Raw genomic sequence first — 23,088 nt, 5'->3', positions numbered from 1 at the left:
CAGCAAACCGTCTTCTGGGTACATACCTGAATATTTTCAAAACATCCTATATAATAAAGAGCTAATATGCAAATGGTCATCACGCCCTCATGCCATAATGCCATAATGGCTCAGACACTCAACACTGGGGAGAGAGGAATGGGGACCAGCCAGGCACAAATGAGCTCGCGAGAGAGGAATGGGAACCACCCAGGCTGTGGCTGGGGACAGGGACAAGCCTCCCGCCCCATGGTCCCAGGCACCAGGGGCTGCACCTGTGCCTGCAGCCCGGGAAAGGGACAAGCTGCCCGCCCCACAGTCCCGGGCACCAGGACCTGCGCCTGCGGCCCAGGAGAAGGACAAGCCGCACACCCCGCGGTCCTGGGTGCCAGCACCTGTGGCCCAGGAGAGGGACAAGCCACCCGCCCCAAAGTCCCAGGCGCCAGCACCTGAGGCTGTAGCCCAGGCAAAGCCGCCTGCCCACGGTCCCCTGTGGCTACAGCCGGCCTGGGCGAAGCCAGCTGGGTCCTGGGTGCCTGCGGCTGGCCAGAGGGAGGGAAGCCCAGGTCCTGAGTGCCTGAGACTGGCTGGAGGAGGGAATCCTTGGTCCCAGGTGTGGAGCGAGGCAGAGGCAGTTAGGGGTGATCAGGCCAGCAGGGGAGCAGTTAGGGGCGATCAGGCCAGTAAGGAAGCAGTTAGGGGCAATCAAGCAGGCAGGCATATATGGTTAGGGGCAATCAGGCAGGCAGGCAGGCGAGCAGTCAGAAGCCAGTAGTGCCAGATTGTGAGAGGCAGTCGGACATCACCCAAAGGGTCCTGGATTGGAGAGGGTGCAGGCCGGGCTGAGGGACCCCCTCCCCCACCATGCACAAATTTTGTGCACCAGGCCTCTAGTTTATTCATAAAGATATATGTACCCCTATTTTCATTGCAGCATTATTCATGGTGGTCAAGACATGAAAACAACTGAAGTGTCCTCAATAGATGATTGGATAATGATGTGGTACATATAAAAAAAGAATGCTACTCAGCCATTAACAAAAGATAAAATACTGTCATTTGTCTTGCTTTTCATTAATCTTTAGCTTTTGTTTTTAATTGCAGTATTTATTCCCTCTATGTCTAATAAAATATTTGAGTTGAAATCTTTTATCTTAACCTTAGCTTTAAAATTTGTTCCATATTTATTAAGCAAATGCTTAGTGCATAATGTTTGTTTTCCTTTATTGCCTTCCTTTTGTTTGTTATGCTTAAAATTCTGATTACCAACTTCTAATTGCTTTGTAATTTTACAAGAATATGATTTTAGCATATGTATTGGCTTTGTATTGGGTCGAGTTAGCTATAATAAAAAGTTCTCCAACTCTTCAGTGAGCCACTGCACTTCAAATTTTGTTACCTCTGCCAGCAATTATGTCTATACTTCCCTGCTTCATATTTACTTCTTTGAGAATCAACCAACTTTCTTTTAGGGAAAATATTTTTGTTTTATAACCTATGTCTTAAAATATTAATATCTGAAGGTTTTGTGTATCTAAATCTTTTTTTGTTTTGTTTTGCTAACCCTGTTCACTGTGGCTAATTTTTTTATGGATTTTGAGCTAATACATGGCTGTTATTAATCTGTGGGAATCCAATTTAAAGTTGTATTCCACCGGGGAGAAATACCATTTGATTCCATCAGGTGCCCTCAGATCTTACCAATCTAGGACAAATGCAGCCGTATAGCTTAGAATCCTCTAACCACCCATGTTGTATAAATTCAAAACTTAAACCCATGCAAGATCTGAAGTATAGTCGTGAATCCTCATTATGAAAATTTTGTTCATTTGTTTTTCTGTCATTTCATTCACTAAGAATTGAGAACAAAACCGATAACTTGTTTTCTTCCTTTGCTTGGAAGAGGTGCCATATGTCTTCAGCAGACTACCCTACCAATTAGGCTTAGGCAATTAAATATTATTGCATGTGGGTTTGGGGATATTCTAATCTATACTTTCATTGAGAATGTAGTCCCTTTGAACAAAGGAAAAATAACAAACAAGATTCAGAAAATGAAAAGATGCTTCACTTTACAAATGCAATTAGTGATGATATATACAAAATAAATTAATTAACAAAAATTTGGCTTATTTATAATTTAAAGAATTTATCAATTGTTCTAAAAGCAAAATGAACATCAAAAATTAGTTTTAAATTGTTATTATATCATTGAAATCAATTAAAAGACAAATGTTAAATAATTTTAAAATAATAATATATTAAAAGGACCTACCATATTTTTATCCACAACAATATATAGTTCAAGGTATTGAGGGATTAACTTGAAAAATTCAACTCTCTGAAAAACATACAACATGAATACTAAGGAATTTCTAAAAATTTACTTTCTACTGAAATTATGTTTGAAGATAAACTGAGAAACATGTTGCTACTGATTATATAACAAGGGTATTTTCAAATACAAAATTTAGGTACTGTTTGGAAAATTCCAATCCAAAAAATGTTTGTGGTTTAAAATAATTTTTAATGAGACCCCAAGCTATACAAGAACCCAGGTATCTTTTGATTTTAGTGATATCTGAAATTAGAAATATTAACTTTATAACATATAGCTTTCTTTCTTTAGTCTTGTAATAATTTTCATAGTAATCTTCCATGTGGAAAGATTTTCTGCTAACAATTTCTAGGAAACTACTTTTGGCAAACAATATAGTTTAAAATACTGGCCAGGCAGATAACATAATATTTATATCATGTGAATTGTCAGACAATTGAGAAAAAGGAATAATTTACATTAATTGTCCAAATGCCCACATGTAAACATTTTTTGGTTTCTTTAACCCTATATTCACATATCTGTTTCCTATGTTTTTGCTAAACTTTCATATAACAACAAGCATAACAAAGAATTCAATTTTATTCTTTGCTTATTTTTTATTGTTGACACTATTACAGATGTCCCCCATTCCCCTCCATTTTCCCCCTCCACTCAGTCCCCTCCAGTCCTTCACCACATTATTGTCTGTATCCATAGGCTATGTATATATGTATACATAGTTAATCTCTTCCAGGCCCCCCACCCCCTCCCTCTGAGATTTCATTCTCTATTTATCTCTATTTATTTTAAAAGCCATGGAGGAACCTCATGAAAAACTAAAATAATTTTTATATTTGCAAGTCACCAAATTTTACTCTGAAATTCATTTTCAGTTCACAAAATTATACAGACTATATTAAAATTAAAAAGTCAATACTTACTTCAGAACTTTTCCTATATTGATAGTTGGAATTATAAATGTCACTGATTCCTAAGAGAGAAATGTTAGTGTAATAATCTTTGTCTTCATAAATCAGGTGCATGAATCCTGTTGCAACCTCCATTGGTTCGATTCCATATGAGATGTTTTTCAACTGCAAGAGTCCCCTGAATGGTGAAATAATTAAAACAAATTTAAAATGATCCTATAAACTAATAGATTTACATTTAAAGTCATCTTAGTTTTTCTACTTTATCTCTTTGTTTTAATATCTTACAGAAACTATGTTGGCGGCATGGATCCATGTGCTTAAACAAGTTAAGACCCCTTCCTAAGGTATAGATTTTCTAAGTCAGTCTGTAGAAGCTAGAGGCACTCTCTCCCGTAGTCATAAGTCCCTTTTGTCTTTTTTTTTTTTTTTTAGAGAGAGAGAGTGAAAGGGAGAAAAGGGGGTGAGAGAGAAAGAAACATTAATCTGAGAGAGACATATCCATTGGTTACTTGCCACATGCACCCTGACCAGGGCAGGGGATCAAACCTGCAATCAGGTATGTGCCTTTTACCAGGAATCCAACCTGCAATTTTTTGGTGCAGTGAAGCTCTAACCCACTTAGCAACACTAACCAGGGCCCTTCCTTCTTTTTGAGATACCTAACTCTCCCTGACACTTAATTTCTAAATAATTTGTGTGGGCTGTATTGAAGACACTACCAGCCTAAAAATGATTGGAGCTGAAGCAAAGTATCAGATTGAGGATTTTTACAGTTGTCACCCATTCTAGGAATTAAGAAAACATAAACATTTGGGAAAACTAAAGAAGTATGGAGAGACCAATCAATACCCACTACACTCAAGACTGCTCAAAGCCTCAAGCAGCAGATCCTATAAGAATCAACAAATAGCTGCCCATCAGGAACAGATGCTGTCAGGGTGACCAACTCTATTTTATCAGTAATTCTTGCTCACTCTTTAGGGAATTTAAATAACACAGGTGACTGTAGAATCAGAAAAGACATCTGGAGGATCAACTAATACACTAGTGGAATCTGATAATAGCAAATGGAATATATCTCCATTGGTTACAACCTGAGTCCTGAGCAAGTGTTGAGGGACACAAGAGAATTTGGAAAGCCTGCAATATATCCAAAATAATTGCAATCCATCTGAAAAAAAAGTACACAAAGATAAACAAATGGATAACTTATTTTAAACATGGACATCCCATATATGACATTTACATGTATTCTATTAGCTACCTTACTACATTAATGTGTATGGCATTTACCTAATGAAGCTGTGGCATGTAGAAATAAGAACTAGTCCAGTTTATTCATTTTAGTGAATATGTAAAATAATATTCTAGTAATTTCAGAATATTCATATTTTTAAAAAAATTTCAGAATAAGAAATGTGTAAGGAAAAAAACACCTTAAGTCTTACCTGACCAAGCAGATTGTTAGTTTTCTGGATGTCATATTTGTCATAAGAATAAACAACAGAAGCTGGGGATAAAAATGATCTAGGCAGAAAGCACAAAAATATGCCCAAGTTGTGAAACAGAAAGCACAGAAATAATTACTCTTCATACTACTAATTTTCTTTTTACTGGGGAATTTAAAGTAGTGCCAATTATCTTGGCCTATCCTATTTTCCAAATACTTCTCTATCATTTACAATAAATTAGACACTGAGATAGGCATTTTAACTATAGTGACAAATAATATCAAAATTATGTGCTAATGAACAACCTAAATTGCTAGAAATATCTACTAGTAAAACAACATAGGTCTCAATTTCCAGCACAGAACTTCCAAATCTTTGTCTTTATTGCTCATTGATTCCACATTTTAAAAGTGAATCTCAAAATTAAAATATAGGTTAGAACACAATTTAGAAAGATTTCCTTTGCATTGCTACAAACTCGTATTCACTAAGCTTAGTTACATACATACCAAGTTCTTCTCAACAAACTCGGTCAGAATTTTCTTTCATTTTCCTCAGTAACAATTCAAAAACTTGGCACAACTCCTGTCCATCATCCCACATAACCTCCATGTCACCTCATTTACAGATAACCTGTACCCATCCTCACCTCTTATCTTTATTTCCAGAAGACGACTACTTTGGTTCAAAGCAAATCCTTATACTTGTGCTACAAATCCCATTCTGTGCTATATCTTCTGGAAATACAGCCGGGCTCATTGGTTTGCATATTGTGTATAGCTGCTTTTGCACTACAGTGCAAAATTGCTTAGTTCCAACACAGTACACAGCATATTAGCCAAAGCTCTTTACGGAAAAAGTTTATCAACCCCTGGTCTAGGACATAGTCTTCACAGCGTTTTTTGTTGTTGTTCTTGTTCTTGTTGTTTTGTTCTACCTGCCCCCAAAATATTGGTCTTTAGTAGGACTTAGTCTTTAGCCACCAATCTATTTATAAGCACTTTATAAGCTCTCATTTTTAAAAATCACAGCCAAACTATTGATTATTGCTAAATCTATATCTCAATTACCAATCTCTGCTCAGAGATCCACATTCCTGTATTTATGGAATACAACCCACTTGGATATCTTATAGGCACTGCAAATTAAACTTACCCTTTCCTCACATAAAGATCTCCCTTTTTCATACTCCTCATTTAATTACACTATAAGTGACATTTTCTTAAGCAACAACTAAATTATCCAAGATTCCTCACTTTTTCCCAATCATACTACCAAATCTGTCTTCAAGGCCTCTTTCCTGTACTATGACTTGTACTATATATTCAAGCCACCAATCATCACTCACCTAAATTATTATATAATCATACTAGTAGCCCATTTGCAGGAAGAATCCTGCAAGCGGCCGCTGCGGCTGCCATTGCGGCTGCCGCGCCTGCACACGCGGGCCGCTGCCGCCCGCCCCACTCTGTCCCGCTCTGTCCCGCCCCGCCCCACCCAGGCTTTCCCTCTGGCAGCCACCTTGCTTTCTGCTTTTCTTCCCTCTTCCTTCTAAGTTGTCTTCAGTCTTCACTCCTCCCTCCCTCAGCATATGCAAATTAACCTCCATCTTTGTTGAGTGATTTGCATACTCGCCCTGATTGGTGGGTAGGCATGGCTTTGGCTGGTGGGCGTGGCTTGGTTGTAGCGAAGGTGCGGTCAATTTGCATATTACTATTTTATAAGGTAGGATAATTAGACACCCTACTCTACTTTTTCCCCCTCAGAATCAGCATACATAAGTATATTCTTTTTTTTTTAATTTTTTATTGAGGTATTATATGTGTACATATCTTACCATTACCCCCCCACCCCACACCCACACTTGCCCTCACCCCCCAGAGTTTTGCGTCCATTGTTTATGCTTATATGCATGCATACAAGTCCTTCGTTTGATTTCTTATCTCCCCCCCCCTCCCTAACTTTCCCCCTGTAATTTGAAAGTCTGTTTGTTGCTTTACTGTCTCTGTATCTATCTTTTTGTTCATCAGTTTATAATGTTCTTTATTATCCATAAATGAGTGAGATCATGTGGTAGTTTTCTTTCATTGACTGGCTTATTTCACTTAGTATAATATTCTCCAATTCCATCCAGGTTGCTGCAAATGATGAGAATTCCTTCTTTTTTATGGCAGCATAGTATTCCATTGTGTAGATGTACCACAGTTTTCTGATCCAGTCATCTGCTGATGGGCACCTAGGCTGTTTCCAAATCTTAGCTATTGTAAATTGTGCTGCTATGAACATAGAGGTGCATATATCCTTTCTGATTGGTGTTTCTAGTTTCTTCGGATATATTCCCAGGAGTGGGATTACTGGGTCAAATGGGAGTTCCATTTTCAGTTTTTTGAGGAAACTCCATACTGTTCTCCACAGTGGCTGCACCAGTCTGCATTCCCACCAGCAGTGCACGAGGGTTCCTTTTTCTCCGCATCCTCGCCAACACTTGTCGTTTGTTGATTTGTTGATGATAGCCATTCTGACAGGTGTGAGATGGTACCTCATTGTTGTTTTGATTTGCATCTCTCGGATAATAAGTGACTTTGAGCATGTTTTCATGTGTCTCTTGGCCTTCCTTCTGTCTTCTTTTGAAAATATTCTGTTTAGGTCCATTGCCCATTTTTTTATTGGATCATTTATCTTCCTTTTATTAAGTTGCATAAGCTGCCTGTAGATATTGGAGATTAAACCTTTATCAGTGCTAGCATTTGCAAATATGTTCTCCCATGCAGTGGGCTTTCTTGTTGTTTTGTTGATGGTTTCTTTTGCTGTAAAAAAGCTTTTTATTTTGATGTAGTCCCATTTGTTAATTTTCTCTTTAGCTTCCATTGCCCTAGGGGCAGTGTCAGTGAAGAAGTTCTTTTGGCATATGTCTGAGATTTTGTTGCCTGTGGATTCCTCTAGTATTTTTATGGTTTCCCGTCTTATGTTTAAGTCCCGTATCCATTTTGAGTTTATTTTTGTGTATGGTGTAAGTTGGTGATCTAGTTTCATTTTTTTGCATGTGTATGTCCAATTTTCCCAACACCATTTATTGAAGAGACTGTCTTGATTCCATTGTATGTTCATGCCTCCTTTGTCAAATATTAATTGAGCATAGTGGTTTGGGTCAATATCTGGATTCTCTATTCTGTTCCATTGGTCTATATGTCTGTTCTTGTGCCAGTACCAGGCTGTTTTGAGAACAGTGGCTTTGTAATATAGCTTGAAATCTGGTATTGAGATCCCTCCTACTTTATTCTTCTTTCTCAGGATTGCTGCGGCTATTCGGGGTCTTTTTTTTATTCCAGATGAATTTTTGGAGAGTTCTTTCTAGGTCTGTGAAATATGCTGTTGGTATTTTGATGGGGAGTGCATTGAATCTGTAGATTGCTTTGGGTAGTATGGACATTTTAATGATGTTGATTCTACCAATCCATGAACATGGTATGTTCTTCCATCTGTTTATGTCTTCCTCTATCTCTTTTTTCAGTGTCCTGTAGTTTTCCGCGTATAGGTCTTTTACCTCCTTAGTTAAGTTTATCCCTAGGTATCTTAATTTTTTTGGTGCGATGGTAAATGGGATTGCTTTTTTAGTCTCTCTTTCTGAAAGTTCACTATTGGTGTATAGAAATGCCATAGATTTCTTGGCGTTAATTTTGTATCCCGCTACATTGCCGAATTCATTTATTAAGTCTATTAGTTTTTTGATGGAATCTTTTGGTTTATTTTATGTACAATATCATGTCATCTGCAAATAAGGACAGCTTCACTTCTTCTTTTCCAATTTGGATGCCTCTTATTTCTTCTTCTTGCCTAAATGCGGTAGCTAATACTTCCAGTACTATGTCAAACAGGAGTGGTGAGAGTGGGCATCCCTGTCTTGTTCCTGTTCTTAGGGGAAATGGTTTTAGATTTTGCCCATTGAGTATGATGTTTGCTGTGGGTTTATCATATATAGCTTTTATTATGTTGAGGTATGAGCCTTCTATTCCCACCTTGTTGAGAGTTTTTATCAAGAAAGGGTGTTGGATTTTGTCAAATGCTTTTTCTGCATCTATTGATATGACTATATGATTTTTATCTCTCAATTTGTTTATGTGATGTATCACATTTATTGATTTGCGGATATTGTACCATCCTTGCATTCCTGGGATAAATCCTACTTGGTCATGAAGTATGATCTTTCTGATGTATTGCTGGAGCCGATTTGCTAGGATTTTGTTGAGGATTTTGGCATCTATGTTCATGAGGGATATTGGTCTGTAATTCTCTTTCATTGTGTTGTCTTTATCTGGTTTTGGTATTAGGGTGATGCTGGCTTCATAGAAGGAGCCTGGAAGTGTTCCTTCCTCTTGAGTTTTTTGGAATAGTCTGAGGAGGATAGGTTTTAGTTCTTCCTTGAAAGTTTGGTAAAACTCTCCTGTGAAGCCGTCTGGCCCCGGGCTTTTGTTTGCCGGAAGCTTTTTGATGACTGCTTCAATTTCTTCCATAGTTACTGGCCTGTTGAGCTGTTTAGATTCTTCCTGATTTAGTTTTGGAAGGTTGTATTTGTCTAGGGATATGTCCATTTCCTCCAAGTTGTCCAGTTTGTTGGAATAGAGTTGTTCGTAGTATTTTGTAACAATCCTTTGTATTTCATCAGGGTCTGTTGTTATTTCACCTCTTTCATTTCTGATTTTGTTTATTTGGGTCCTCTCTCTTTGCTTCTTGGTGAGCCTGGCTAGAGGTTCATCAATCTTGTTTATCCTTTCAAAGAACCAGCTCTTGGTTTTGTTGATCTTTTGTATTGTTTCTTTGGTCTCTATGTCGTTTATCTCCGCTCTGATCTTTATTATTTCTTTCCTTCTGCTTACACTGGGCTTTTCTTGTTGCTCTCTCTCTCTAACTCTTTGAGTTGTTGGGTTAGGTAATTTATTACCATTGTTTCTTGTTTTTTGCAGTAGGCTTGTAGAGCTATGAACTTCCCTCTCAGGACTGCTTTCGCTGTGTCCCACAGATTTTGGATTGTTGTGTTTTCATTGTCATTTGTTGCCATGATGTTTTTTATATCTTCCTTGATGTCTTTGGTAACCCAGTCATGGTTTAATAGCATGTTGTTTAGTCTCCATGTGTTTGATTTCTTTGGGTTGTTTTTATTGTAGTTGATTTCCAGTTTTATGCCACTGTGATCTGAGAAGAAACTTGATATGATTTCTATCTTCTTGAATTTGGAGAGACTTTGCCTATGTCCTAACATATGGTCTATCTTTGAAAATGTCCCATGTGCACTTGAGAAGAATGTATATTCTGTGGCTTTGGGGTGAAATGTTCTGAAGATGTCGATTAATTCCATCTGGTCTAGTGAGTCATTTAGGATTGATGTTTCTTTGCTGATTTTTTGTTTAGAGGATTTGTCCAATGGTGATAGTGGGGTATTGAAGTCTCCTACTATAATTGTATTGCTGTCAATCTCTCCTTTGATATCTTCCAGGAGTTTTTTAATGTATCTTGGTGCTCCTGTGTTGGGTGCATATATGTTTACCAGAGTTATTTCTTCTTGTTGGATTTCTCCCTTTAGTATTATGAAGTGGCCTTCATTATCTCTTGTTATGTCCTTCACTTTGAGATCTAATTTGTCAGCTATAAGTATTGCTACCCCAGCTTTTTTTTTTTCATTTCCATTCGCCTGGAATACCTTTTTCCATCCCTTTACTCTTAGTCTGTATGCGTCCTTTTTTTTGAGGTGGGTTTCCTGTAGACAGCAGATATATGGGTTTTGTTTTCTTATCCAATCTGTTACCCTATGTCTTTTGATTGGGGCATTCAATCCATTTACATTTAAAGTTATTATTGATAGGCACTTATTTGTCGCCATTTTTATTCTATACCCCTCTGTTCCTTCTTTGCTTCCTATTTCTTTCTTTTGTTTTTACAGCAGACCCTTTAGCATTTCTTTCATTGCTGGTTTGGTGGTGATAAACTTCCTTAGCCCTTTTTTGTCTGTGAAGCTCCTGATTTCACCTTCAATTTTGATTGATAGCCTTGCTGGGTACAGTATTCTTGGATTGAGACCCTTCCTTTGCATGACTTTGTATATTTCATTCCATTCCCTTCTGGCTTGATGAGTTTCTGTTGAGAAATCAGTTGCTAGTCTGATGGGGGTTCCTTTGTATGTAACTGTCTGTCTCTCTCTGGCCGCTTTTAAGATTCTTACTTTGTCGTTGGTGTTTGCCAACTTAATTATAATGTGCCTTGGCGTCGGTCTTTTGGGGTTCATTTTGCTTGGAACTCTGTGAGCTTCTTGGATTTGTGTGGGTTTTTTCTTCCCTATATCAGGGAAGTTTTCTGTTATTATTTCTTCTAACAGGTTTTCTATTCCTTGCTCCGTTTCCTTTCCTTCTGGTACCCCTATTATCCTGATGTTGTTTTGTTTTGTGTTGTCCCGAAGTTCCCTTAGGCTCTCCTCATGCTTTCTAATTTTTGTTTCTAGAAGCTGTTGTAATTGGGTATTTTTTTCCATCTTGTCTTCTAGCTCACTTATGCGGTCCTCTGCTTCTTCTAGTCTACTCTTGATGCTTTCTATTGAGTTCTTTACAGCAGCGATGTCATTTTTCATTTCTTCTTGGTTCTTCTTCATTTCCTCTTGGTTCTTACTCATATTGTCGAATTTGTCTTCCATCCTTTTCAGCCACCTTATGACCATTTCTCTGAATTCTTTCTCTGATAGGTTGTTTGCCTCTAGTTCGTTTACTTCCTTTTCTGGTGATGCCTGCTTCTCTTTCCTGTGGGGGCTAGTTTTTTGTCTCCCCATGGTCTTTCTTCTCTGGATGTCTGGTTATATAGTTCTCTCTCTCCGGCGTTGATTTAAAGGTACAAAATACAACACAACCAGGCACAACACACAAGGCACTGAACAGAATTGTATTCACGATATTAATAACCTCCAATAAAGGTAACCACCAGAGAAAGACAAATTAGGGAATAGGAGTGGAAGAGGGAGAGTAAAAAGAAAGGACAAAAAAAAAAAAAAAGAGTGTGGATCTGAACTTGGGAGAAGAGCAGAAAAAAAAAAAGAAAAGAAAAATAAGTAAGAGAGACAAGAACAATACTAAGAGAGAAAAGGGGAACAAACTATATATATGGGGAGTAGACTCCACTAGAACAACCACTAATTCCAGCAAATTCCAGCAACACGAGCCTGGAGATTAATACAAACTGCAACACCAACTAATATCAAGTGAGGCAAGGGAAAACAAAAGTAAAAAACAAACAAAAACAAAGCAAACAATAGAACCAACCAAACAAACAAAAATAATAATCAAAACAGTCTCATAAAAAAAAGCATAAAAATTCAATCTAATCAACATTCAAGCAAACAACAACAAAAGGCCAGAGAGAAAAATAGTTTTTTTTTTAGGTAGCGTAGAGAGAGGTATGTATGGATTTGGAGCAGGGGGTTGGGAATTAGATATATAAGTAGGGTGAAATTTTAGCAGAGGGTAAACTGAAAAAGTAGGGAAAATCTAAAGCCAGAAAGAGTTAAGATAAGCAGAAGACCAAAAGGGGAAAGGTTAGGAGGAGAGTGATGGCAAAATGTTAGCGTTGAGATAGGGTAAGGGAAAGATGCAAATAGAATGTAGGACACTAATCCCAAAATAAAAGAAAGAGAAAGTCTAATGACATTTTTTTAAAAAAAAAAAGTAAAATAATAGTAATAATAATGCTGATTGAAAATAAAAATGTAATAATTAAAAAGGTGATAATCAAGTGAGGAAAAAGAAAAAAATTTTGTTTCTTAAGTAAAAGATGCAAAAAATGAAAATAAAAAAATTAGAATAAAAAAATTGAAAAAAAAATTGAAAAAAGAATTAAAAATTAAAAAATAGGAAGACTAAAATGTGCAGTAGCGGCTGTCATTCACTTCCTCTATTATTCTTGTTGTTTCCCAGTCTGGGCGGTATTTCAGTTCAGCTTCGTTCCTCTGCTCCTCAGTGTTGTAGGCCAGTCCTGCTTTTTGAGCAGGCCGTGTCTTAATTTCTGGTATTTATTTTTGATTACACCAGAGACAATTAGCGTTTCAGCCCCTGGGTGGCAGTGTTTCTGAATTGACTTCCGGGCCTATCTAGCTTTTTTTTTTTTTTTCCCCCTCTATGGCACTCACTACGGGTTTGTGGAGGTGTGTGCCTCACAGCTGCCTCTCCGATGGTCACACCCAGCTCTGTTCCCAGGTTCCGAAAAAACAACTTCCCCTGCAGTCTTTCAGGGTTTTTCCACCTGGGTTTTCCTCTGCGTTGGGCTTAGTAATCAGAGTCGGAAAGAGCCCAAGTGCGCGGACAGTGGGTCTGTGCGCCAGACTAAGAAGCCTGCACTCCTTTGAAAATTCTTAGTCTGATCCTCCTCGTCAGATTAAAATGAGTTGCTTTTAAGAGGTCACTTCAGTTATCAGCTCAGAGGACCCCCTTCCACATTCACAGGTCACGGCAGCTCCAACTTGCCGCCGATTTTTCTAGGCACAGACCTCCCGGTTCCCGCTGGTCCCGCGGCTCGCGCGCTTCCCTCCCACCGCGGGGATTAGAAACCACACCTTATTTCAGGCGAAATCTGACCTTTCCGTGGTTCAGTGAAGGGTTCCTTTGAATCCGAATGTTTGCGCCGATAGGGGACCGGTGTTCTGGTGCTCGCAGCTGTTCAGTGTTTTGGGGATAGGCTCTTTGACTCACGGAAATCTGCCGGGAAGTCTGGATTCTTGTTGTTTGTTGGTCAGAAGCTGTGATAGCAGTTCTCTGTCCCCAGTGGCTGCAGGGCCCTGGTTTGTGTCAGAAGCCAGGATTCGAGTCTCAGCAGCTCTGTTTCTCAAGATGGCGTGGTCTCCGCGTCCACACCAGCCGCCGAGAAGTGTCCACTTTGTGCGCGGGGCTCCGCCGTCTAGGACTGCCCGGTTAGGCAGCCCCTTGGAAGACCTTCAGAATCTAACTGACCCTAGCTCATACACACACACACACCACACATGTCTACACTCTCCTCTATGGGTTCCTCACTCACACTCTCTCTCTCCCTACCTTCCTGCCGGTCGCCATCTTTCTCCATAAGTATATTCTTGAAAACATTTTGGTTTGCAATATTCTTACCATGGCATGATAGATCTACAAATCAGTTCTACCCACTACCTTTCCAAAATATTTTACTCCTACCCCCAAAAAATATGTTCTTTAGTAATTCACACTGACTTTTTTGAACACCACAGAATCTACTTAGTCTCACACCTCTATGTTTTACATATGATTTCCTCTAAACAGAATGACCCTCTATGGTACCCCATTTCTTTACAGAGCTAAAGGTATCTTCTCTCCAGATATAAGTCATCTCTTACCTATTCCCAAAAAGCTTTCCTAGATTTTCAGAGACTACTGTTTACACATTAATCTACTAATATGTTCGAATATATCACTCTGCATTATAAATTCTTTAAATGTGGACCATATTTTCTTGTGTTTTGTATGCTTAAGACTTTACCCAATAACCAATATACAATAGATTTCAAATGCATATATGTGTCAAATATACATCTGATTTGAATTTATCCTATTCATAACTATTTTAAAAATCAAGAAACCAAAGAATTAAAATTTAAAAAGGTAAAATAATTACTTACTTCTTTTTGAGATGAACAAAATATGGTTTTCCTTTTATTGTAATCATATAAGCAACCTGTAACATGAAAATTCAAAATACTTTCAATAATAATTGTAAGTAATGTTAAATAATGTTTCCTATCAGTTATGCTTTTAAAATATTGACAAAATTAACAATTCTATCTAATAAAAAAGTAATATGCAAATTAACCATTACTCCACTACAACCACAAGTTACGCCCACAAGCCACGCCCACAAGCCCATCAGGAGCGAGTATGCAAATTAACCCAACCAAGATGGCTGCAGCCATGGAGAGAGCAGGAGGAAGGCTTGGGTTTCCCCGGCGATGGAGGAAGCCAAGTTTCTGCACATCCTGGCCAGCCCAGGCCTCAGCTTAAGGCTACAAAGTTTCAATTATAGAAGATAAATAAATCCCAACAGAAATGGCTGCTGCCACTGAGCAAGCAGAAGACTTGGCTCCGCTCCAGGCTACAAAGTTTCAATTGTAGAAGATAAATAAATCCCAGATACCAGGGCCTCCACTTGGGTCGTTGGGGGGTGTGGCTGGCCTGCAAACCACCACAGGCCGCTCGCTCAGGCCACCCCACACCCCAAGAGAACCCCCACCCTGATCCGGGACACCCTTCAGGGCAAACCAGCCAGCCCCCACCCATGCACCAGGCCTCTATCCTATTTAATAAAAGGGTAATATGCAGATTGACCATCACTCCAACACACAAGATGGCTGCCCCTATGTCATCAAAGATCCTGCCCCCATGTGGACACAAGATGGCCATCATAAGATGGCCAGCAGGGGAAGGAAGTTGGGAGGGACCAGGCCTGCAAGGGAGGGCAGTTGTGGGCGATCAGGCCAGCAGGGGAGGGCAGTTGGGAGGGACCAGGCCTACAAGGGAGGGCAGTTAGGGGTGACCAGGCCGGTAGAGGAGGGAAGTTGGGGGCAAACAGGCTGGCAGGGGAGCAGTTAGACATCAATCAGGCTGGCAGGGGAGTGGTTAGGGAGTGATCAGGCTGACATGCAGAAGCGATTAGGGGCAATCAGGAAGGCAGGCAGGCGAGCAGTTGGGAGCCAGCAGTCCTGGATTGTGAGAGAGATGTCCGACACTCCGTTTAGGCCCGATCCTACTGGGGTCAGGCCTAAACGGGCAGTCAGACATCCCTCGAGGGGTCCCAGATTGGAGAGGGTGCAGGCTGGGCTGAGGGACACCCCCCCCCCGTGCATGAATTTCATGCACCGGGCCTCTAGTAATATATAATCATTACATGTGCTTCCCTTCCTATGTGGATGGATATTTGAAGCTTCAAAGTTCTACATTGAGAAAAAGGTGTTGGAGTCCCCACATGCCTGCCAGTCACCATAATTAATATATCTGAAGGAAAGGCCTGGCTGGTTATTGTTGTCTTTTGGTTTAGACCAATTCGCCATGCTTAAGGTAAATACCAAAGGTGCCCCCTCACTGAGAAAACGTGTTGCTTGCCTACTCCCAGCGCTCCTGGAAAGTAAATTTCCCTATTCATTGGAACAGGTAGTTCTATAGATAGGACTTCAAGGAATTCACCACACCTCTAGCAACATTCCACAACAACTACCTTAGTACTTTGCCTCTCCAGTTAAGCAATGACATTCCCCTGGAATAGAACGTAGGAGAGGGTAGAGAGAGAGCAGAGACAAGTATGGAGAACCCTCTAGAACATAACAGAAAATGTGTCATTAAATTATTTATTTGGTTAATATTTAAAAATTGTTTCAGCCAGAGAAAAAGCCATTTAAAAGTTTTCAGTCCCTTATCTTTACTACTATAGCCGAATAAAATTCTTTGCAACAGATAAAGATCTAAGAAGAGGCATCTGAATGGCACACTGGAAAGAGGTGTAAATGGAGTCTGGATGGGACCTGGAACATTGTGCCCTCTAAAAATCCCTTGTTATTAAAAAAACATGAAAAATAAAGGGGCACATGACAGTACCATTAAAAATTTAAATCTACATATATTACAATGAAAAAAAACAAAAAAACCTAGAATGTAATTAACAAAAAATGTACAAAACTGATGGGAAGGGAAAAAAAAAACAATAACTCCAAAAAGACACCATCCAGAGTTTTTACAACTTTTCAGGCACAAACATTCAGCTGTTTGGGTTGAATTGCGTCCCTCTAACTTTATATGTAAATTTCTAACCTCAAGATCTCAGAATGTGATCTTACTCAGATTGGGTCTTTACAGAGATAATGAAGTTAAAATGAGGTCGTTAGTGCAGGCCCTAATCCAATATGACTGTGATCCTTAACAAAAGAGCAAATTTGGACACAGACATATTCAAAGGCAGAAAGCCACATGAAGATTCATAAGGAGAACATATCCAGCTGCAAGCCAAGGATAGAGGCCTGAAGCAGATCTTTCCCTCATAATCTTCAGAAAGAACATACTTTGCCAACACCTTGATTTTGGACTCCTAGACTCCAGAACTGAGATAATTTCTGTTGTTCAAGCCACAGGTTTTGTGTTATTTTGTTATGTCAACTATACAAAATTAATACACCAAAATTCAATACAAAATTATAAGTAATGCTACAGAATAGGAAGTCGTCTTCCAGCACCTAGGGTGCTTCCCCTCCCTAGATGACCTGCAAAGAAAAAAGGATATAAAAGCGGCCACCAGGTGGCTCCCAACACCCTGCACAAACATCAGCAGGACAGATCCAATCCGGAGCTGGCAAGGGCATCCCACCACCCGCCCAGAGGGCCTGCCCCACTCCACCCTCTTGGGACCCCATCGGTGCACAAATTCATGCACTGGGCCTCTAGTAGATAATAACTAGATAGCTGTGACATTGAACTTTCACTTCTGGGTACACACCCAACTGAAATGAGTAACCATGTACATACCAAAGACATGCAAAAATAATCAGAGCATCTTATTCATAATATTACCACACTGGAAACAACCCAAATGTTCAGCAACAGTAAAAAGGATATAAAATCATAATATACTCGTACAATGGAATACTATATAGCTATGTAAGAGAATAAACTGGACTACATGCAATGGCATATATTAATCTAAAAGACAGAAGGTTAAATAAAAGAGGCTACACAAAAAGATTGCATAGTATATGAGTCCATATACAGACATATATTCATGTGTATGTAAATATATGTATATTTATTTAATATATGTATATCTATTTATAAGGAATCACATATGTATCAAGAATAGACATCATTTATCTATGCTGATAGAAATAAGAATAGTGGTAATACTTGTGGGTACTAACTGGGAGGCTACAGGAGGGCTCCTTCTGAAATGCTAGACATTCTATACCTAGAAATGAGTGGTGAGTATACAGATGTTTACAATGTGTACAAAAATTGTTCATAATAGACCAAACTAACCTATGATGATAGAAAGCACAACAGTGTCTTTAGGGTGGGGACATATGGAAATACCTGGGATAATCTTTCTCTTGATTTGGGTATTGATTACAAGAATAGGTACATTTGTAAAAACTCAAAGAACTGTACACTTAAAATCTCTAGTTTCCACTGTGTATAAGTTATCCCACAAAAAAAATATGCTAACAATTATTTAAGAAATGCAAATTAAAACAATAATGCTATAACACTGAAGTCCATCAGGATAACAAATCACAATGTTAAAATATACTAATTAAGGTGTTGGCTGTCACTGTGATCTCGTCTGGAGACAGATGAAGTACTGTTAGAAGAAACTGACCAATGCTTCTAATATTTACACTGAAATGCAAAGGAGAATAATCGTCAAGATGATCTTGAAAAACAAGAAGGAAGTTGGAAGCTTGCACTACCAGATATCAATTTTTTATTATAAAGCTACAGTAATTAAGAAAGTATGAAGATTAATTGACTTTGGGTAGTGGGCACACAAGGCCATATACAGATCATGTGTCATAGAATACACTTGAAACCTATATGATCTTATTACCCAATAAATTTAATTTAAAAACATATATATATATATATAAAGGAAAAAAGGGAAAAAAGAGATGCAACATAATAATGGAGAATAGAAAAGCAAATTAAGACCAATTTATGTCATCACAGGTTCTGTACACTATCTCACAATGCTAATGCCCATTGTTTTTTCTTACTAACAAATGTTTAGTGGAAAAAAACAATGAAATGAATTGGATGTGACCACTGCAGAAACTATGTTACAGTATAAATGGAATAACTGCAAGGAATTTTATAGTCAAATTATGCAAAACAAGGAACTATTTAAGAAAGTCAAATCATCATGGAAATACAATTCAAGAAAGAGAGAGATATGTAATTTAGATACTTGTAATTTATTTCTGCTGAACAATAATTTTTTGTATTTAAAATTATTTAGTATGGCAACATGCAATGTTTTTCTTTCATCTTATGTACATACCATATATATATATTTCAAATTTAATTGGGTGCCCCATGTTTTATTTGTATTATCTGGGAGCTCTCTAATTGGCCCCTAAGCCCTACTACTTTTGCAGGTCTTACCTCATATTATACTGAATATATTAAAATATAATCACACCCAACATTAATAATAATTTTCTGTTGCAAAAATATTAAAAGAGAGCTTTTAAAGTTGTTATAGTTAAAAGAAACACACTGAATTTCCACAATATTAAATGCCCCTTTTTTTAATATTAGAGATTAGACAAATGGAGAATTCAAAGATTGGTCAGTCATAATAAGGGGAGAGGATTGGTATGAATTTCAGATGGGGTGGGGGGAGGACTACTGCAGCTAGGGGAACCATCAGGGCCAGGACTAGGGGTCCAGAAAACTCAGTAATCAATATAAATACTATTTGAATGAAATACTGTATATCAAAATTAATGCAAAAAATATATGATAAAATATCAACATTTTAAAGAAAGACATCTGACTTAAAAATCCTTCATCCTCAATAGCAACGCACAAACATATGACGTCACACACATTCATACACATTTAAAAATGCTCTTTGTTCCGCAATGCTGGTTTTCACATTAAAAACAACACAATTTAAGATATAAAAATATTATTTCCCATTACATTATTTTCTGGATCTCTTTCTGTGTCAGAGGATGAAATCTTTTCAGGAACCGTGTTCTGCAGAAATGTTTTATGAGGATCTAAAATAAAAATAAGCAACGTTACTTTGGTACCTGATTTTACATTATCAATTTCTAAAATTCAGTTCTCCATTTGTTTCTCTACATTACCAAAAAATGATTGTATAATCTATGCATCTACTTTTCCTTTCCACTGTCTTTCTGGTCACTCTTACCTACAAATTTCTTAACCCTTGCCAAGATCTCAAGTTTTTATTTTATCTTTATTTGTCTCTACACACACACACACACACACACACACACACACACACACACACACACACACACCCTAGTTAGGCAGTTTGAGAGTTTGACTAAGCAACACTGAGTAACAAATACAGTGTTACTCTGTTGCAAAAAAAAGTGTGGAAGTGGAAAAACAGGATCATTTGCAGGGAGAAGACAGAATATTGAATAAAAGGGTGACCCACAATCTTCAGTGGAGCAGGCTGAGGACAGCGGTCAGTCAGTCAGAAAAATCCTAGATTAAATACCTTCTTTATGGTGATGCAATCATTTCTACAACAGCAGAATTTTGAATGTGGAAAAGACCACATATTTCACTTTTGTCCATGTTACAGAAAAGGAAACCCATTCCAGAGAAGTGAGAGGTTTTCTGCCCGGAGGCTGGCTCTTTGCCTTTTTGGCTATAGACCCTGAAGCAAAGGGCAAGGAGAAAATGGGTGGGGCAAGAGAGGGGCCTGGGTAAGGTCTGGGCCTGGAAGCTGGACCCAAAACGTACAGGCCCCCCTAAGCAAACCAAGTCCCCTCAAAAGCTTGGGTTGGGGGATGAACACGGGTCTGGACTTACTGAGGCCTGCCTGCAGACCACCAAGTCCCATGAAAAGGACCAGAAGAGAGAACATGGCTCCGTTCTTGAGGAGTCCCGCTGGCCGAATAACAGCAGTTGAGGCGTTGAGTCCAGTAAAGGTGCAGCTCGCGCAGAACCAGGAGATGCGGGGAAACTGGAGGGGGAGGGCAGGAGTGGCTCCATGGGAGAGGGGAAAAGCGGGCAGGAGGCGGGGGGTGGGGATATATATTTTTTTTTTTTAATTTTTTTTTTAAAGAAAACCTGGGGCGGGGGTGGAGTGGGGGAGGGGCTGCCTTTGGAGGTGAGTTGGCATAAAGCCTGTGGGCAGGCAGGGCTCAGGGAAGACTGTCAACATTCACTCACATTCAGTGTATTGTTAAGGAAGGAAAAGCTGGGTGATTTCTAATTCTCAGATTGGGGTGGTGCTTAGTGAGGCTTGTGTTTGTATTGTTTACTTAGGCCCACGATTTTTGAAGTAATTTCTAGTTACAGTGAGGAGGAGGAATAAAGATAAAAATGCTCAAATTACTCATAGCAAACAAATTTCCACCTATTATATTTTCAGACAGGCAAAAAGCACGTATTTGCAAAAACCGTTGCAAACTTTGTCACTTTTCTAAATTGAATAGTTGGATATGCCATTATTGGACAGCTGTTGCATGCAGGAAACCCCATACAATCCCTGTTCAAATACAGACACTTCAAAAATATAACTCATTTAATATCTCATTATTATGGCCACACTGTGTAATCATGCAGGTCCTAGTTTTCACTTCTTTAGGTCACAAAATGGCAATGAGCTCCTGGAGTTTTCTTTTGCCTCCTATATCCCAGGCTGAGTGCTAGAGAAGCCAACGGATTGGAAACACCAACAGGAGCAGACAAAAAATAATCATAATCTCCAAGAAAAGCCTCCTTTCCCTAGCCAAAGGACCACGACAGGAGCAACCTAACAAGACAGTAGACCTTGACAATTTCCCTAGGAGCCACAGGAAAAAACACAACCCCATCAGCAGAGGCAGAGTAGACAGCCTAGACTTCCATCCTGCTGGCTATAACAAGAAACCACTCTCCCCCAAGTACCAGGGAGGTCTCAGAGAAGACCAAGTGGGAAGATGCAAGTTTCATACCTACCCACAAGGCCATTGGAGGTGCTGTAGGAAACGTAAGCATCTCATAAAGATAAAATCCAAATGTCAAACCAAATACAAGAAAATCTGAATGAGAAAAGACAATAAACCACCACAAGATGACATGGAGAGATGTAGGAATTAATCTGATGAAGATTTTAAGAAAGCTATTATAAAAAGCCTCAATGGGAAGTTAAGAACCACTTGAAACCAACTGGAAAAAAAAAATAGAAAGTCTCAGCGAAGAAATAAAAGCTACAAAGAAGAACTAAACGGAAATTTTTGAACTGAAAAAATATATTAGCAAAATCAAAGAAAAACCTCAGTGGATGAGTTCAACAGTGGAATGGAGAATACAGAGGAAAGAATTAATGAACATAATAACAAAATATATCATTTTAGGATCAAAACTTATGAGAGGCAGGAGTATCAGTCTTAGACCTAGATCTATTAGGATGGGGTGAACTGACACCTACCTTATTAGTGTATACTATATCATACTAAAATGGGAAATTTTATTCCGAATACTGTATAGAGAGTTAACACATATGGAGAAGTCATACAGCTAGAAATTAAATAAAGCTAGCCACAAAGCAAATGTATTAAACAGCAACCAATTTAAATGTGATAAATGGTGATCTCTCTATTATAAATGCCCCTTTGTCTGTCAGCCTAGGGTTCTTATCATTTCACCTATTCTGGATTGATACGCCAAACAACACCAGCTTGTGTTTATTTTGCCTTGGATAATGGCAGATTTAAGACTCTATTCTGCCTTAGAGAATATACTATCCATTTGTTTCTAATAGATAAAGAATAATTGAGTAGAATATGCTCAGGAACCCTGTGAAACTTCTCATTAGCAGCAAATATCTTAGTTATCAAAAAAACAAAAACAACAAAAACACACACTCATATGTAAAAATGCTTACTTTAGAGAAGATACACTTGTCACATTGTCACTAGAAGAGCACAGGACCCAAAGCTTGGGCATTCCTACAAGAGATTGTATTTTAAGGCTCAAGAGACAATACAGTGATATTGTCTTTACACATTCTCTTTATCATTGGAATTTTTATGATCTATTTACTTTGTAATAGTTCTCTGAATAGCTAGAGCAGTGATGGCGAACCTATGACACGCGTGTCAGCATTGACACACGTAGCCATTTCTGATGACACGTGGCCGCATGCCGAGGATGAAACATTTGCTGCTCCTGAGGATGAAACATTTGCGACTAGAGTCTTAGAGTTAGTTTTTCCTCAAAGTGACACACTACCCGAGTTATGCTCAGTTTTTTAGTGAAGTTTGACACACCAAGTTCAAAAGATTGCCCATCACTGAGCTAGAGGAACCTCACTTTTTTGTGCCCTGAATGAGAATGGAGTTATAATTGGATTTAATAATAGATGACATTGTCAGTCATCTAGGATATAAATTAATCCTGTCAAATAGGCACATAATAGAAGCCACAGATTCAATGTTGTTTTCTAACAGCCACATTAAAAAATTAAAAAGAAATGAAATGAAAAAATTAATAAAATATTTCAACCTGTAATCAATGCAAAACATTACTGACATCTTACATTCCTTTTTGTACTAAGTTTTCAAAATTTGGTGCGTATTTGATACTAGTCTCAATCAGACTAGCCACATTTCAAGTGCTTAATGGCCATATTTGGTAATGGCTACTAT

At 38.5% G+C, this 23,088-nt stretch overlaps 1 protein-coding gene across 1 annotated transcript in view; it reads right to left on the bottom strand.

Moving 5' to 3' along the window:
* The window catches only part of LOC307104490 (disintegrin and metalloproteinase domain-containing protein 5-like), a gene marked incomplete at both ends in the record, with an annotated part of 107,084 nt that overhangs the window by 78,226 nt on the left and 5,770 nt on the right, over nucleotides 1-23,088 (bottom strand). Inside the window, 6 exons of the mRNA XM_079779376.1 lie at nucleotides 2,255-2,320; nucleotides 3,241-3,406; nucleotides 4,326-4,402; nucleotides 4,680-4,758; nucleotides 19,394-19,473; nucleotides 21,398-21,480. Coding sequence (XP_079635502.1) covers nucleotides 2,255-2,320; nucleotides 3,241-3,406; nucleotides 4,326-4,402; nucleotides 4,680-4,758; nucleotides 19,394-19,473; nucleotides 21,398-21,480 — 551 coding nt within the window. The remainder of the gene's footprint in view (nucleotides 1-2,254; nucleotides 2,321-3,240; nucleotides 3,407-4,325; nucleotides 4,403-4,679; nucleotides 4,759-19,393; nucleotides 19,474-21,397; nucleotides 21,481-23,088) is intronic.

The sequence above is a fragment of the Cnephaeus nilssonii genome (genome assembly GCF_951640355.1).
Source record: "Cnephaeus nilssonii genome assembly, chromosome: 8".
Taxonomy (NCBI): Eukaryota; Metazoa; Chordata; class Mammalia; order Chiroptera; family Vespertilionidae; genus Cnephaeus; species Cnephaeus nilssonii.
The sequence above is the reverse complement of the archived record's forward strand: the minus strand, read 5'-3'. Positions and strand labels throughout refer to the sequence as shown.